At 60.0% G+C, this 17,707-nt stretch overlaps 2 protein-coding genes across 2 annotated transcripts; both read right to left on the bottom strand.

Moving 5' to 3' along the window:
• Positions 1 to 144: 144 nt before the first annotated feature.
• On the bottom strand, positions 145 to 2,926 carry DND1 (DND microRNA-mediated repression inhibitor 1). The gene is made up of 4 exons (XM_086759228.1): positions 2,497 to 2,926; positions 1,948 to 2,409; positions 871 to 1,269; positions 145 to 651 (listed from the first exon to the last, which is right to left on the bottom strand). Exons 1-4 carry the CDS (start codon positions 2,924 to 2,926, stop codon positions 632 to 634), a joined length of 1,311 nt encoding a protein of 436 aa, XP_086615354.1. The 3' UTR covers positions 145 to 631.
• Positions 2,927 to 4,132: 1,206 nt separating this feature from the next.
• LOC104487496 (histidine--tRNA ligase, cytoplasmic) lies at positions 4,133 to 17,639 on the bottom strand. Its single transcript, XM_086758855.1, has 13 exons — positions 17,529 to 17,639; positions 16,610 to 16,699; positions 14,755 to 14,874; positions 14,479 to 14,574; positions 13,810 to 13,935; positions 11,629 to 11,736; positions 10,028 to 10,126; positions 7,948 to 8,041; positions 7,693 to 7,820; positions 7,345 to 7,587; positions 6,037 to 6,153; positions 5,579 to 5,725; positions 4,133 to 4,645 (listed from the first exon to the last, which is right to left on the bottom strand). The coding sequence occupies exons 1-13, from the start codon at positions 17,604 to 17,606 to the stop codon at positions 4,586 to 4,588; spliced, it is 1,506 nt and encodes a 501-aa protein (XP_086614981.1). The 5' UTR covers positions 17,607 to 17,639; the 3' UTR covers positions 4,133 to 4,585.
• Positions 17,640 to 17,707: the final 68 nt, after the last annotated feature.

Below are 17,707 nucleotides of genomic sequence, written 5' to 3'. Positions count from 1 at the left end.
CACACCAAAAGACGACGCGACATGGCCCCTGCTCTCCAGGCTACTTTAATAGCAAGGGAATGGGACGCGGCCGGACCTCCCGGCCCCGAGGAATCATTCATGGACAGCCGAGAACTGCTCGGCTGCTTCCCCGCGGCACAAACAGCCCTGCCCTCCCAGCGCCTGGACACAGCTCCCCTCCTCACGGAGCAGCCCCGCCAACCTGCGGGACGTCCCCCGTCCTCGCCGGAGGCCTTTCCTCGGGAACCAGGGGTGCAGGCAGAGGCCACGCGTGCGCCCGGGCCAGCCCCCAGGGTCCCCTCCGCCTCCGTCCCCGCATAGAGCTGCTGCTTCTCCCCAGGCCTGCATCGGGCCCCTCCGCCACGGCAGGGCAACACAACCAACTTAAAAGAAGCCAAACTGGGCAGGTAAACCAACATTCCCCAAAAAAAACAGAACCATCCCCAAAGGGCAGCCGGGGAGAGGGCGGCTGCCGCAGAGCAGGCCACAGCCCCCTCCTCCGGAGCCGGCTCTCCAAACAAACCCAAACAAACTGCAGGCAGACCCGGAACAGGAGCAGGTCCCCCCCGGGGCTTGCTCCCGCAGCCAGCGGCACGGAGGCTGGCGGCTCAGGTCCGGGCCGGACGGCTGCCTACGTCAGCTGGCCACCTGCTGCGGAGAGGAGAGCACGGGGCTGCGCGCGGCGCTGTGGGGAGCAGCACCCCAAACCCCCACCCCGCTGCGCCCTCCGCTTCCAACCAGCGATCCCGCCCAGAGCAACGGGGGTCCCGCCTGGGTCCCTCCCCGCAGCCCCGTGCTCCCAGGAGATGCTCAGGGACTTTGGGGAAAGCAGGGCGCCGGCGCCGGCACCAACGCCACGCGCGGACTCACCCAGCATCCGCAGAACCTGCAGCGCCATGGCCGCCTTTGCCTCCTCGTGCGCGCTCCGGCCGGGCCCTTTTGGCCGCACCCAGGTGAAGCCCCTGAAGGGCACGGGGCAGCCCGGGATCACCACCCGGCACCAGAACTGCAGCCACCCACCGGGGTTTTCCTGCACGCACTTGGTGAGGAACAGGGGGCGCCCCAGGTGCTGCCTCCGGCACATGGCGTTCAGCCGCTCCAGCGCGTCGCACGGCACCGCGGGCAGGAGCGGCGGCTTGGGCACCCCCGGGTGCTTGCCCCCTTGCGCCCGGCTGGACCACGGCTTCTCCTCGCACGGCTGCAGCTTCTGCTTCAGGTCGGGGTGCAGCCACTCCACCCTCGCCTCCGCCCTGCCGAGCCGCGTGTTCCCTAGGACAGACCGGGAGCGGCTGGCAGGAGACCCCCACGCACCGGCCCTCTGCTATCGCCCCACCCTGCCCCGTCCCGTGCAGTGACCCCCCCCACGGCCGGTTTGGCACTGACCCACAGCCCGGCAACAGCCCAGGATCTGCACCCCTGCCTCCGGGACCCCTCATGCAGCCACAGGTCAGCTGCCGCTCCGTCTCCTTTTGCTACTGGGGTGGGCGGAGGGCTGCACCGGGGGGGTTTAGGGGCAGCCTGCTTTTTGGGAGACATCAGAGCCATGCGCTTCTCAGCTGGGGCAGAAATGGGTGCATCAGGGTTTTGGGGGTTCCGCTTGGCTGCCTGGGAAATGTGTGCTATGGCAGTGTAGCGCCACCAGTGAGGGGTAGGGCAGCTCCATCAGGAGGGTTCCATAAATTGGTCAAAGCTCTGGGTGCCCCAGGCTGGTACTGGGGATGCTCCTGCTCCGAGCAGCTGCCCCAGACCCCCAGCAGCCCCCCTGCCCCACCACCATGGGCTCTGCGGGGGATCGTCCCCCCCAAGGAGAGGTGGCCGCCCATGGGATGCAAGGGAGAAAGCAAGGGGCGTCTCAAGGCTGAAGTCACCTCACCGCTGAGGCTGGAGGTGGATCCTCCTCAGAGACACCAGGAAGCCCAGCCCCAGCAGCACTGCGGCCCCACTCACCTTCCATCAGGGTTTTCTTGGCCATGGCGGCGGCCTGGTGCGAGCTGTACTTCAGCACAGCGAGCTGGGCCTGCTTCTGGCAGGGGCTGGCATAGAGGGCGACGCTCAGGACGCCCTCCGTCACGCGCCGCAGCGTGGCCTCCAGCTCCCGCCGGCTCACCGAGGCGGCCAGCCCGTCCACGCTCAGCTCGCACTTCTCCGTGCTCTTGCACACCACGATGGCGCAGCCCTCCCGCACCTGGAAGTTGTTGAAGGCAGCGATGGCCTCCCTGGCGCTGCGCCGGCTGCTGTACTTGGCGTAGGCGAAGCCTCGGTTGAGCCCGCTGAAGGTCATCATGAGGCGGAACTCGTAGAGCTTCCCCACGCTCTGGAAGAGCGGGATCAACGTGTTCTCGTACATGTCCTGCGGCAGCTTCCCGATGAACACCTCCGTGCCGGCAGGCGGGGGGCCGCCCACCCAGCCTGCAGACACACAGCGACACGGTGCATGCGGGTGAGACCCCACCTCGCCCCCGCCCCCCTCGGGCGCCCCACGCTCGTCTCGCCTACCTGGGGGGGGCCCGCCATACCGCCGCTGCCCGTTGACCTGCACCAGGTCGACGCCGGTCTCTTTGGCCCAGGCAAGCAGGGCCAGCTTATTGGCCTTGTTGATGCTGTTGGTCCACACCTGAGGAGGGAGATGATACTGGCGCTCGTCTGGGCAAAGAGCTACCAACCTCCCAACTGGGGGGATCCCAACCCCATGAAGCAACCAGCAAGGCCCAGCACCGACCAGCACGGGGAGAAGCACGCGCTGAACCCCTCGGCCCTCGGGAAACCTGAGGAGCTCCTCAATGCTGCCCACACCCTGCCCGCTCTCCAAGCCTGCTCCATCTGACAAGGTCCAGCAACTCCGGTGGAGCACAAGGAGGACAACAGTTCCTCTCCAGATGCCTGCAAGGGCTTCGAAAGCCGAGGTGCAGGGCTGGAGGTGACCCATCACGCCACGAGATCCCCGGTGGGCTAGGACCCCAAGGCAGCTGGCTCGCTCCTACTGGCATCTCCTCAGGCTTCCGAGGCCACCACGGAGGGTCTCCAGACACCACCCATGCAGCAACATCATCAGCCCTCAGCCCAGAGTCTCATTCGGGCCTCGGAAACCGCGCGCTGAGCAGGATGGACCCTGCCTCCGGCCAAAACACCGTTCGGCTGCACCCCATGCCCTGGTCCACGGCCAGGCGCATCCCCAGGCGGTGGCAGCGCTCTGCCTCGCCGGGGTCCCAGCTCCTGAAGGGCAGAAAGCGCTCCCGGCCCAACGCACGGGCCCGCGTAGGGGGCATCTCCGCTGAGCGGGCGCAGGAAGAGCCTCGCACCCCACGGCTCCACGCGGGGCTGGGTCCCAGCACAAGGCACCTCCGCGTCCCCCCGGTGCCGGAGGGGGGCGGTGGGCGAGGCTGGGCCCGATCCTTCCCAGCCCAGCCCGCGGCCCCCGCCGATGGAGCACTGAGGGGGCTCAGCACCACCCCCACGGGGCAGCGGGGCCGCCAGCCCCCGCTCAATGCGGGGGGAAGGAGCGGGACCGGGGCGGCCCCGGGGTGGGGATCTGCCACCGCCCGCCGGGCCAACGCGCCGGGACCCCGGGGACTCCCCGAGACCCCCCCCCCAACGGCCCGGGGAGCCGGGCCCCCGACAGCACCCACCTCCGTCGCCATCGCCGCCGCTGCTCCTCGCCCCCCGGGCCGGGCTCTGGAAGGTTCCAGCGCCGCCGCTCCGCCCCTCGCCCACCCCCGGGGCCGCTCCGCCCCGGACGGGGCAGTGGGGAACCGGCCCGCCCCGCCGTCGGGGGCCGCAGCGACCCCCCGCGGGCCTTTCCACGCGAGGAAAGCGTGGATTGAAAATACTCCCTGGGGTTAGGGCACGAAGTTGGGTGGGCAGCGAGGGGAGCTGGGGTCCGGGAAACCGGTTTCACCCGTGGCCGGAGCGCGGGGAGCCCACGGAGGAGGGAGCTGCTCGGGGGGGTCCAGCCCAGCTGGTGGGGGCTTTGCCCTGCGCAGGGGCTGGCAGCAGCGGGCAGATGCGGAGCAAGGAGAGAGCATCGCAGCTGGAAAAGCATCTGCTGTGACATTTAAAAGAACCCAACCCTCGCTCGGCGCGGCCGGTAGGCAAATCCCTGCCCCCAGCAGAAAGCACGGACAGGAGGCACAGAGAGGGAGCGACAGGTTTATTATGTTTCTGGGAGCAGCGCCTTTCCGTTTTGCTGGAGATAAGGTCACCCCCCTGCAGCCAGAGCAGGGGGACGGGCGCGAAGTTTATTCAACGTGACGGGAACAAGAAGCTGCAGCCAAGACCGCGGGGCCTGCTGACAGCACGGGGCTCCACGCGTCACCGCAGCCACGGCAGACGGGAAGCCAGTGGGTGCCAGAGCCACTTGCAAAAACATCTTTCCAGCGACAGACGTGAGGGCCAGGCCACGTCGCAGGAGTCGCTGCAGCCTCTCCGCTCCCGCCGGGAAAGGGAGGGCACAAGACAAGAATAAATACAGCTTTCTTTTTTACAGCCCCCTCGACCCCGCACCCGCTGCCACGTGGCCCGGCGAAGGCATTTACAGGAGATGCGTCAGCCAGAATCCAACAAACCAGCAGACGTGTCCAGAAGGGGTTTACGGCTGGCTCGTTCGCATCCTGATCTCCTCAACCAGGCTCTCCCTGCCAACGTTGACCTAGACAGGGGGAGCACAAAGTTGCTTCGATACAACGCAAGCAGCTTGACGTACGGTGACCTTCTCTGGTCCCAGAGGGCCGGCCCCCACCCCAGCCGCGGCCCCGTGTCCCGGGAGACCACACCAGGCTGCTGGGAGAGCATGAGCCATGCATGCTCTTCCCACTCTTTCCTACCGCTTCCACAGCCAAGACCAGTGCATGGATCAGCACTGGTCCCGCTCATTCTCAGAGGGCACCTCCAGGACCTTCAGCGACGGTCCCGTGCCCTGGACGGAAAGCACGAGCAGCCACGCAGCCCACCGAAACGCCCCTCCGTGTTCCTGAACTGAGGAATAGCTGGGAATTCAAGGAGGCCACATGATAGGAAACTCCAGAGCCGGAGATAATAGTGCCCCATGGCTCCAGGAAGCCGCCTGGGGCGAGGAACTGGAGCGTGAGGTGTTACAGAAGTCCCTGGAGAGACAACTGCTTGAAAAGATCTAGTGAGGAAGCCACCGTATAAAATCCTGAGAACCTGCTACAGGCGGCTTGCTGGCAAACCGACACCAGGGCACGTGCTCCACAGCAAGTCAAGAGGCAGTGAGGACACCTCACCTCACCCAGTCTCCAAAAGTGCAGCCACAAGGCCACCACCATCCATCCACGGCCCTCCCCTCCAGCCTGCCAGCCCTGGCTCTCCCTCCCTGCCTGCTGCGCATGGGGAGCCCCCCCTCGCCGTGCCTCCTGCGTCAGCAGCTTTGCTAAGCCCTGGAGGCTTTTCACGTCAGGAGGAAAGGGGAGATCACCCCTCTGATCTCCCCTTGAGGCGCCGCACTCAAAACGTGGGCTGGCAAAGCCACCTTGCTGCGTACAACGCAACGGCACCGCTGCAGAGCAGGGCACGGATGGGTCTGGAGCCGATCCCCCTCACGCCAAGCCACCACGGGCCTCACCTCCTCCCTGGTTGCCACCACCCGCAACTTGACGACTCCATCCTTCAGCTCCTGCTCGCCCACAATGGCAACGAGAGGGATGCCCGTGTCCTCGCAGTACTGCAGCTGATTGAGCAGCTTGGGGTTCTTCTTGTACAGCACTTCTGCCTGGAACAGAAACCAGAGCACACCACCGTGATCAGCACCGGCCTGTTTCTCCGCACCCCCTCAACCAGGCACTGCTGGCCAATCTAACTGCCATCTGGTGAGCGCAGGGGGGTTGGAACTGGATCGTCTTTAAAATCCCTCCCAACCCAACCCATTCTCTGATTCTAAGAGGCAGACTCCACCCAGGAAGGCAGTCTGCTGCCCACCCTCTCTCTCCAACTCCTTCCTCCCAAGGCAAAGCCGAATCTGGTCCATTCCTGGTGCAGAGAGTGGATCAGGCAGCTCCTGACTTTGCCATCGCCTGGTCATACCTTGATTCCAGCATCCCACAGCTCGGAGACAAGCTTCAGCCGCTCTTCAAGGAGTTTCTTCTGGGCAGAGGCCACCAGCACCTGTGTCTCCGTTGTCCTGATCTTCTCCTCGGAGGCCTAGAGAGGGGACAAGACTGAAAAGATGCCATGGACGTACAGAGATATCTGAGACCCTGTGAGCAGGACAGGTCACCACCCCAGGCCCATCAATTTAGCGGTGAAGAGGATCGGGCTCAGTGGGATCAACAGCATAAATCAGGAGATTCAGGGAGGCCTCACAGACTCCATCCTGGAGTAGAATCCCATCACCTGCGGTTGTTCCGTGATGGGAGCTTAACGCAGCCTCCCTCCTGCATGGCAGGTGTGAGCAGACTGCGGGATGTGCTGAGAACGGGCAACCTCCCTGCCACCTTCTGCCTTGGGACTGCTCCTCCACACCCACAGGGCGCCCAGAGATCTGCTCCGAGCAGCTCGGGAGCAGCAGCGGGACAGAAGCAGCCGCCTGCTCTGCAGCTGAGCTGGTAACTCAGGGTTAGATTAAAGCAGCCAGCCGAGATGCTCCAGCGGTCAGGAGCCATCTCCTCTCATGGCAGACGCTGGATACTCAAAGCGGCATTTTCCTGCCGCTGCTTTGGCTGAAGGGAGAAGCCTTTAAAGGTCACCTGCAGAGGAACAAACCTGGCCAGGACTGGAGCTGCTGGGGGAAGAATTCAATTTCCACTCAGAAATCCTGCTTGTGTCTGCCTGCCAAGGGAGAACTCCCCACAGCAGGCCTCTGGGGAGGGAAACACGCCGCAGGGTTTCAGGAGCCTATACAGACCAATTTAACATCCACTGACTGGGACAGAGGACAACACGTTGGTACAGCGACTGTGAGGAGAGGGAACAGGAAAAAGGTGTCTGGGCACCCCTAGAGACGCTGCGCTCCCTGCCCTGGGACATGCGACCCCCGGCTGGTCTCCGTAGTGCCCGGGACAGGACGGGTATGCGCGCGAGGCTGCGCTCTCCCTGCCAGCCTGGTACTGCTGAGGATTAAAGTGCCCCCCCCAGTGCAGCTGAACAGCCATGTGTGGGGAAGAGGCGTCTTGCCTGTGGGAGCCCCAGAGACCATCTCCAAAGCCAGAGAAAACTGGAGATCATCTCCTGGATCTGACTCCTGCTGCAGAGCACGTTAGAGGCCTGGCTGGCTTCTCCAGCAAAGACAGCAGCAAGGAAGACTCGCTTCAGCATGTCCTGGACTGGGGGACGTGGGGAAGGTGTGAATCCTTGCTCTTTCTCCATGTTTAGTTGAGCACCAAAGGCACCTACCTCCACTCTCTGCTCCAGGATGGAGAAGATGCGCTCGATCCCAATGCTGACCCCCACGCAGGGCACCTTCCGGCCCTTGGGATCAAACATCCCCACCAGCCCATCGTAGCGACCGCCTCCAGCCACGCTGCCAACGCTGACCGACTCCTCCACGTGGTCGTTCTCCTGCTGCAGCAGGACAGCCTCAAAGATCACCCCCGTGTAGTAGTCCAGGCCCCGCGCCAGGCTCAGGTCAAAGCTGATCTGCAGGACGCAAGGGAAGGCCAAGCCCCGTCACCGGCGCACGTGGGGGGCCCCGGCTGCCCGGCCACGACGGCGGCGCCCCCTCCTGCCGCTGCGCCCCCTCACCTTCCCCGTGATGCCAAACAGGGTCAGGTACTCAAACAGCAGCTTCATGTCCCCCAGCCCCTCCTTGGCCAGCTTGTTCTGGGACAGCTTTGGGTCCTGGAGGAGCTGCTCGATCAGGTCCAGGCCCCCTGTGGGAACGAGCCGTGCCTCAGCTCTGCCAGCGCAGCAGCACCCGCAACGACGGGCCCGGCACCCCGCCGTTGCCGGCCGTGCCCGCCCGGCCTGGCAGACCCCGCTGGACCCCGCAGCGCTCACCGTGGAGCTGGACGTACTCCCCGATGCGATCCGCGGCCTCGGGAGAGAGCCCCTTCTCTCCCACCATCTCGCTCCTCACTTCTTCCCACGGCATCTGCGAGGGGAGAGGAGAACATCAGCCACACTCCAAGGATGCGGACTCTCCTGGGGAAGGTCTCTGGTGGTCCTGCTCACCACAGATGAACAGACACAGCTGCCCTCAATGGATCTCTATGCAGCACAACGCCATCAGTGTCAGCGTGGTTAAGAGGGGCATAAGAGAAGCAGCAGATCAAATGCTCTCGGAGCGTGGTCGTGTGGTCAGAAGTCCACTTCCTGCAGCTCTGCACAGCCTGTTTGTACCCCAGCCCTGCAGCCAGCAAAGCCGCCCAAGAACTTGGAGCCCCAGAACAAACACTTTGGGTTTGATTCCTGGCCAGAATCGAACAGCAGCACCATAAAAGCACCGAGTTTGAGAGTTGTCTTGCTGCAGTGGTTTCCCTGGTGCTTACTCATAAACTTCAGTCACAAATGTGCTGCTGGTCACGCCCACCACCGGGGAAGGCGTGAGGAGCCGGCTGGGGGATGCAAAACCCAGTGTAAGCAGAACACACCGTGGGCTTCCCACTGACCAAGGGCTCAAAGAGAACCAGAGTCTTGCTCACATCCAGCCGCACCGAGATGAACCACAGCATTTCAGTACCAAGGAAACGATCTCATTCTAAAAAAGCCCCATTCTCCCTTCCTGTTGCTTTTCCATGTGTATACAGGGTTTCACAGGAAGGCTAGGAGCACTTCTTTACGCACTCAGCCCACAGTGTCCCCCACATGACTCTGAGCACACATGGAAACTTGCCTTCAAATTTTACTTTGGATCCTGAGCCAAGAAAACTGAATTTTCAGGTTGCACTTCACTTTAAGGTTCCTCTTCCTTAGCTGTTAGTGGAGGACTGTACGCACATTTATAGACTGATCTCCAGTATCTTTACATCTGATGAGGGCCTACAGTCACGACAATTAGCTGCAAACAAAAAGTTCTACTGACACTGGCACCTTTCCCTCCTCCCCAGGCCACACAAGGGCCCGAATCCCTCAGCGACCTTCACAACAGCCGCTGCTCTTGAGGCAGCTTGCTGAGCGCAAACCTGCGGGGACCTCCTCCCTGGTGTCTCACAGGAGCAGCTGCACAGAGGGATTATTTTCCAGGTCTGTGTTTCTGATCTCTCACTCCTTTTCACTCCAAATCCTTTTCTCTACTTCCAGGTAAAACACAGAAGCCTCGCGCTGTCTCCCTGCTGCTCCTCCCCACCTCCTGAGGGTCCCCCAGAGGCACGCGCTATCCAGCGGTGCCCTGACGATGCTGCAGCAGCCTGGCCAGCACCACGCACGTGCTACAGGCTCCGTGTCCTCGTGACGTGTGTCCTAAACATCACACTGCCGATGGATAGCACCAGCTCGCAGGACAGTGTTCACAAACAGAGACCTGGACAAGACAGCAACTCCAGCAGCCCACTCACCTGTGGATTCCCATTTAACTCGGCCCCGCGACCTGCCAGCTTTTACAGACTAGGATTACAGACCGTCACTTGTGATTGCTCCTGCGTTACCACAGGGATTTACCATTTGGGTCACCCTCACCTTGCAGCTGAGGTCTGAGTTTTTGGCAAAGATTGGACTAGATGGTATGTCAAGATCTGTTCCAGTCTGGGACGTTCTATGATTCTATGAACCTGATGAATTTGTAAAAGCTTTTCAACGCCTTGGCCCAGTCTGGGGGCAGGCTTTCATGATCCTAGTTCATAAGCAGCAGCACGTAAGGAGGCTAAATTTTGGGATGTCGAACCTCCCATGTGAAGAGCATTTTTCCCTCCCTCCTTTCCATCTGTCAGGACCTCGTGGGATACTGGAGAAGAGAGCACAGGATCCAGTTTTCCTGTGTGACTGCTCTGCCCCATGTGCCTCCCCTCCAGAGAACGGGGGGAACAAGAACAGCTCGATGTTTATCAGCATTTTCCAGCCAGTTCTCATGGGCCGTGGTGAGAACAGCCCAGAGGGACAGACTTGCTGCAACTCCAGCTGCAGTTGCAGCCTTATCCAGTACCTTATCCAGTTTGTCAACGCTGGAGCAGATCGTTCGGAACTTGCTGTCTGGGACACCGCAAACTGCAAACATCCCATCGAGGATGCGCCGGTCGTTGACCTGGGGGAGAGGGAGCAGGTCACTGGTTATGAACTCAAGCAGATGCTTCAGCTGTGTCCAGTTTCTCTCCTCTCAAGTTTTAAACATGGAAGAGAAACCAGCAGATGTCTGCCAAGATTCTTCGCTGCTTGCAATTTCTGTCTCTCCCCCAAGTCCTGGGGTGCTAAGCTGCCTCTCTGCCCAGAGCAGCCAATCAGCACAACTGACCCCTACCAAGCCCGGGCAGAGCTGTCGCATTCTCCTAGAGCCACAGACACCTCCACTCAACAGAGAACTAAAAACAACGGGGCTACGAGTCCTCTCACGGGGACACCTAAAACCAGCTCAGGAACAGGCTGCGGACTAGGAGATTAATTCATTGCGTTACCCTGCTCTCTCAGCGTAAGAGCAAAGGGACATCTGGTTACATTAAAACCTCACTAAGGATTTGTTTTTTGATAGTACAGTGAATTCCATAGTTTAATTACGCTCTGTAACAGCAGGTAATCGAGGATTACCTCAGCTGGATTCAGCTTTTCCATGGGTAGTAAGAACACCAGCAATTAAATGAGACAGAAACAAAGGCTACTCGGGAGTTTGCAATCCTCCAGCACCGACAAGAACCAGAGCGGCTCACGGAAGACAAGAATAACCGCAGGCAGGCTTCTCTGCTGTTCCCCACCGCAGGGGTGCCTGCTCATCTCGGAGGCACCCGGTTTCCCCGCTGCCAACACACACAGCAGCTGGACGGTCAGCTCCTCAGCTCATCTCAGACAGGTTCAAGGGCAGGCAACCACCCATCTCCCCCGTGAGGGCTGCACACAGGAGCGCAACCCCCGGCCCGCACGGCTCGTCTGCCCTGCGGAGCCCAGCAATGACCCAGCTCTGGGTCCCTCTCAGAGACCCCACCACCCCCCTGCACACCAGGCCCTCCTGCCCATCGCTCTGCACCTTCCCCGTCCTGCCTGACCTGCACACCCAGCACCACGTGCTGCCACACCAAGGCGGCAGGGTGTTTTGAAGCAAACAGCAAGCTCAGGCTACAGTAGGGCACGACTTTTCTTCTGCAAGAGGCCGCAGCCCCGGAAAGGACTTGGCGAGAAGGCAGGAGTCTGCAGACGACACAGCGCACACACCGAGCAGATGTCCCTGCTAAGGGGACATCGGGGGCTGGGACAAGGGCAGGGATCCTGGGCCAGAGACTGTGTTTCACCCTGGGCGGTGAGTACGGCAGTCACCTGGGTAGCTGGCTGCCGGACATTCTGCAGGGCACTGCGGTTAGCGCTCGCAAGAACTCTGCTAACGGCAGCCTCAGGAAGCCTTCTCGCATCCCCAGCTTAAGGCAAGCTGGAGCTGAGGCCCAGCCTTTTAGAACACACCCCACGAGGCGGCAGAGATGTGGGATGAACTTCTGCATCAGGCCTGAGCGGGCGTTGGAGTGGGAATAGGTGCTGCTGCATAAAACCACAGGAACAGCGACCACTGCTTCCCACCACGGCACAGAGAAACCCACCCAGTCTCACCTTAACGAGAAAGTCCCCGAGCTGCAGGTCACTCAGGATCTCGTGCACGATCTTCAGGCACTCAGCGTCAGGAATCATCGGGTCAAACTGGCCGGCGATGTCAAAATCCTGGGGCACAGGGAAAGGCAGTGAGTAATTCAGCGCTGCTGGAGTGGCTGCAGCAATACAGCTTCAGCTCTGCGGTGAACAGCAGTTTGTTTACAAAAAGCACCAGAAATGGGACCTAAGGGAGCACCAGCCCTCGCCGACAGGATCCAGAAGGGACAGGATGTGGGTTATGACCCCTTTTCATCGAAAGCAGCAGTGCTCTCACGTCCACTGCATTGCAAGGGGTTTGTACACTGTGCTGTGGCCAGTGCAGACAGTTTGTGAGAGGCCGTTCCGCTTCTCCCTGCTTTCTGCTTCCGGAGGTGTGACCTGCTCCCTGCCTCTGACACAGTTTACTGTGTGACACACTTTGAAACAGAGATTTTTGAAAAACAACAAAAGGAGACAGCAGAACGAGCATCAGCAGTAAATAAATAGAACAAAGGAACCGGGAAGGGGAGTAGGAAACTACTTATTATTTGGAATGACCTAAATGCCAATGTTTTGCCTTGATTCTTAGGATGTTCTTTTTTTAATAAACATGCCAATCAAGTTAATGATCAGGGGAGAAGACAAGAGAAGCGATCTCAACTGAGGCAAACCCAAAGTTTCAACTGCCAAGACAGAAAAGAGATCAGAACACCTGCATGGTCCCCAGCAGAGGTTATCAGATGAACTGGCACGTAGAACTAAAGCCCAGCAACAAGATGTTTTAATAAGCTGGTACCCCGTGACTGGAAAATACCAAAGAGAACAGCAATGTTCAGAGAGAAACAAAACCAAGAAGCAACAAGAGACCTCTTATTCAGCTCTCATTTAGGAATCTCCAAATGCAAAGTCTTCAATAAGATTTACAGTCCAAGAATAATTTTAATTAACTGGGTAAATTTCATGCCTTCACCAAGCTTCCCAAATAAATTGGGACAACAGAGGAGGAAAGAGATGAGGTCACATCAGTTAATCCTCGATCAGCTGAGCGCAAGAAGGGCTGATGCAATCCCCGTGGAAGTTGGGCAAGGTCTGGTACGGTCAGGAACGTGCTACCCCCGTATGTGGCACTGATGAAATCTCACTGCAAAAAACCAACCAAGGCCTGAGGGATTGCATTTAAGAAAAGACGCAGAAAAAGCTACGAGGCTGAGCAAAGCATCTCCGGGGAGAGAAGGTAACAGAGCTTGATTTCCATGACGTAAGGAGGGGAAGATTTCTCTAAACATTTCCTAAATGTTTAACCTGGGAAAGGGGAAGAATGACAGCTACCGTTTACAGAGCTGCACTGGCACGAGGAGAGGTAAACCATCAGACACAAGTGCAGCCTGGCTATTGGAAGACCATTTCCAGCTATCCTAGGAGTGAGATCTGGGAACAGCGCTCCAGATGAGTCAGCAGGCAAAGACCTCTAGTTGTCTGGAAATGGGAATTCACCAAACTGGAGCTGGAAGGTATGCAGAGGAGCTGATGATGAAGAGGGGATATTCTCAAACAGGAGTTTGTTTGCAATACAAGGCCCCAGGGACCATGTTAGTAGGGCGGAACAAAGCCATTCTTTGGAGCTACCACACTCGTCTGAGAAAGCCACAAAGGAAACGGCTTTCTTACCTGTTCTCCAATTTGGCCTCTGGGTTTTTCCCTTCCTTCAAAATAAACACTGACTAAGCAGAGGACAGAGCAGCACGTGCTACGGCTGACTCACTCGCCTGGTTCACGCGTCCTGCTAGCACAGCCAGGAGTTCAACCTTTGCCAGATTTGGGATCAGAAGCGAATTCTTCCTCCCCACCAGGCTGGCAAGCACGATGGGTCAGAGCAAGGAGCTGCCTTCCTCCACAGCGCAAAGAGGCGAGACACCTGGGGCACCCGGGGGTGGTGTTACAAAGTTCCCCAACACACCAGCACCCGGTGTCACAGCCACCACCCTCACCCTCCCGCTCTCAAGCTGGTTTCCATGCCCAGCTGAGGAGAAGATTGGTGGATCCTCCTGAGCTTCCCACTGCCACAGGGAAGGCCACTGCAGGGTAACACAGCCCTGCGTCCCCACAACTGCTGCCCAGCCCCCAGCCCCACTCAGCAGCGTCCCTGCCTGTGGCCGGACTCACACACTGGTAGAACTCCCTGTAGCGGCCCCGGGTCATGGCCGGGTTGTCGCGCCTGTAGACCTTCGCGATGTGGTAGCGCTTAATGTTGGTGATCTTGTTCATGGCCAAATAGCGAGCGAAGGGCACCTGAGACGGCAGGGTTAAGGACGGGAACGGGGAGGGACCACCCCCCCAGTTATCAGTCACAGGCAGCGCTGGGTCCTCACTATCTCCCCAACGCCCAGCGCAGCGCAGCGCACACCCGTGGGGCAAAGCAGCTGCTAAAGACAGCTGGGCTTGCCGCAGCGCCCCAAGGCCTCCGCAGCTCCCCAGACATGGCCCACGCATGCTGCCCTGCCGGCATTTTCCAGCACCACCTGAGGTCGATCTCAGGCTCTCGTGGGCAGCGTACCGCAGCCGAGTCCGGGTACCGTGCCGTAGGAGAAACCCCACTCAACACAGATCTTCCTTCCCTCCGCATACAAGTGCTACTTCACCAAGCAGAAACAACGTACCGAAAAGAACTGAGCTAATAACCACACCGCCTGCTCACCGCCTCCCCGTCAGCACAGGGTCAGAGCCAAGGAACCGTCCTCCCTCCTCCTCCTCCCTCGCCCTCCGGACAGCGCTGCCCCAAAAGGAGGGCAGCACAGGTGACAAGGCCCCTCAGCCCTGGCTGCGGCAGGATACGGTCAGGTCGTAGCGCAGGGACAGCAGCTCTCCTCCTTGATCTTTCAGATCGTAGATGAGCTTCGAGTCTTCTCCGTATTTCCCTGTCAGCGTCTCCTACAACAGAAGGACACAGGAACAAACAGCATCTTCAGTGACAGGGGATCAACCCCAGAGAACAGAGGAGAGAAAGGGAGGACACCTAGGAGGTGGAGGAAAACCCAGCCCTCAACACATCGCAAGCTTTCAACTGCAGGATCCTCATCAGCCCAGCCAGCTCGCCGTGTCCTCGCTCACCTTCAGCTCAAACACCGGCGTGTCTATGACTTCCGCCCCGTGGCGCTTGAAGCAGGTGACAATCGCGTTGAAGACCCTCTCACGGATGGCCATCTGCTTGGGGCTGTAGTCCCGCGTGCCCTGCGGGGAGAAAAGGAAAAGAAGAGCACAGGACACGTGAGGTTAGAGGCACGCAGCAGAGCCAGATGTGAGAGGTGATGCAAAGAAGCTCTCATCCCGCTAGCAAAGCCAGAGAGACCAGGTCCAGACACAAGGTTTCAGGAGAGGTGGTAAAAAGCAGCACCAAAGAATACTGGAAACATCAGGACGTGGCTCAGACACACCGTGGTCTGCAGAGCTAAAGCTGATTCCGGAGTGTCACCGTGCAGCAAACAAAGGAGCTACCATAGACTCAACACTCAGAGTTGAGAACTTCTGAGGATGGCAGTGCAGCTAGGATGCGTCCACAGCTCCGATCCAAATGTATCAGCCAGCCCCTGGCACAAGGAGCCACCCTGCGAGGTGTAATCAGAGGACAGGGATGTTTTGAAGCTGCAGAACAAGCAGCAGCTCTATAATTTCCACACACACACGGAGATAAATCACATTTTCAAAGTGTGATACCTGTGAAGTGCCCATCCATTCACTGGGACGGGCTCCCTTTTAATCTCCTCACTGAATTATTTTGATGACCACCTTTAGGCTCTCAGCAACACATAAATCACTCTAATTAACCAGACCTCCCACCTTCGTTTTCCGAGAACTGGCAGTCAGGCAGGAGGAAGCAGAGAGCAGGCACCTCCCACCTGCCGGCCGCACAGGGAAGAGCAGCTGTCAGCAGTACACTGGTGTGCGCTGGAGACGGCTGGAAACCCAGGCTGCGTGGCCCCGGCCACTCACAGAGCTGCAAACCCCTGTCTCCACATCTTTAAACAGTGAGAAACCTTTCCACTTTCCAGGTTTCCCACCACATTTACCCATTCCCATTACATTTACCAAAACATACGATAAAGGAAATGGAAAAGGAGACAGTTTTGAGACGTTTCCTAAGTCAGCAGCATTAGCGTAACCTGTTTTAATTGTGAGCAACATTCATAATTGTCTCCACACAGCAGCGTGGAAACAGAGTTGGTCTGTGGTCAGCTGCTGGTGACGAAACAAAAAATTTCAGCACAAATTGCATCACAGACACTATTCTCAGGGCCCTGGAGACTGAAAAGCTGCCCCTGAAGGAAGGGCCCTTCTGCAAGAGGACGCGGCAATGCCAGCAGCTGGCCAGACCCGCTCAGTAAACGGGACTCCCACACTTTGCAGATCCCCACAACGAACCTCGCGCCAGCAGAGCTGCACTTGGCAGCACGCCGTGCTCACCCAGCCGGCCAGTGCCCGCTCTGCCCAGTTCGACAGGGAACAGGACCAGCCTGAGGATCCCTGATCCACGAGAGCCGCCGTCTGCAGGCACCAGCGAGGTCAGTGCTAAAAAAGCTGAAGAGCCCTAACCCTGAGCTCCGCAGCACAACGAAGGCACGACCTTACTTCAAACAGCGCAGTCCAGGCAGCTGTGAGAGCTCTCATGCCGGGCGTTATCTATGGCAAAGCCTGGCCAAAAGGGAATTTAATTCCCTGCGCACACCAGCTCCCGGCTGGCTCGTCACAGGAGCACCAAGAAGTCTTTAAGGTATAGCGTACGTGGGTCAGATGCTGGCAGGGATGTTGTCACCCCTCTCTCCCCTGCTACTAAAAGCAAAAAGGGAAACAGAAGTGGAAACAGAGCCAGGTAAGTCCGTGCTGAGATTCTGCACACGCGGGCGCCTGCGTGTGCGTGCAGGGGAGCAGGCTGCGCGTACAGCGAGTGTGCGCTGGGGGAAGCGGTTACCTTTGGGGTCTTGAGCACAAACTTGTGTTTCCCCTCATCGCCCCCCAGCTGCGCCTTCATCTCCAGCAGCTTCGCCACTTCCTTCGCAATCTGGGGAGGGAACGCGGAGGAGCTGGGGGTAAGGCCACCCGCCAGCCCAGCCCACAGGCCCCCAGCACCCTCAGCGCTCCTAGCACGCCCAGGTTCCCCAGCCACAACACACCCACCGTTCCCAGTCTCCCACAGCAACCGGAGGGGCACTCCCTGCTCCTCTCCAGTACTCCCCACTTCTGCTACAAGCACCCCGGCCTCAGCACCCCCACCACTCTCTGACTCCCACAATCCTGTCCTCACACCTCCCATCCCACCAGCCTCCGCACCACCCCCAGCTCCTGCTACGTGCACCCCAGCACTGGCGGTCTCCAGCATCCTCCTCCCACTGCTAACACCCCCGAGCACCCAATCTGACACCAGTACCACCAGCTCCCACTCCCAATCTCCCCTGCACCCTCTCCCCAGGCACCTCAGCCCCTTCGCTCTCCAGCCCAGACCAGCACTTCCACCCTCCCCAGCACCCCTCTTCCCCACGCCTGCACTCCTAACCCAGCAACACCTACACCAGTACTCCCAGTTCCCCACAGCACCCTCCCCCTAAGCCCAGCAACCCCACCCACAGCTCAGCAGCCGTCTCTCCAGCTCAGCACCAGTACCCCCAGTTCCCTCCAAGTCCCTCTTCCCCATCCCAACACCCCCAGTGCCCCAGCCCCCTCTTCCCAGGCCAGCTGGGGCACTCCCAGTCACACCAGTCTCCCAGCCATACTGGTCCTCCCCCAGCATCCTATTCGCAGCCACCCCCGAGCTTCCGCCCCCCCCCCCCCGCCTCCCCAGCCCCGCCAACCCCTTTCCCAGCCCCGCGGGCGGGCGCTGGGCCCGGCCGCACCTCGTCGGGCTCGGCCTGATCCTGCTTCAGCCGCCGCACCGCCTCCGCCTGCGCCCGCACCGCCGCCTCGTCCGCCATGGCCGGCCCGCGCCTGCGCGCTGCGCCCGCACCGCGCCCGCGCCTGCGCCCTGCCGCAGGACCGCGACCGCGCCTGCGCGCTGCCGCTCCCGCGCGTTCCC

This window comes from Chlamydotis macqueenii, chromosome 14 (assembly GCF_036417535.1).
Source record: "Chlamydotis macqueenii isolate bChlMac1 chromosome 14, bChlMac1.mat, whole genome shotgun sequence".
NCBI lineage: Eukaryota > Metazoa > Chordata > Aves > Otidiformes > Otididae > Chlamydotis > Chlamydotis macqueenii.
Note: the sequence above shows the minus strand (reverse complement) of the source record. Positions and strands in the feature narration are given on the sequence as shown.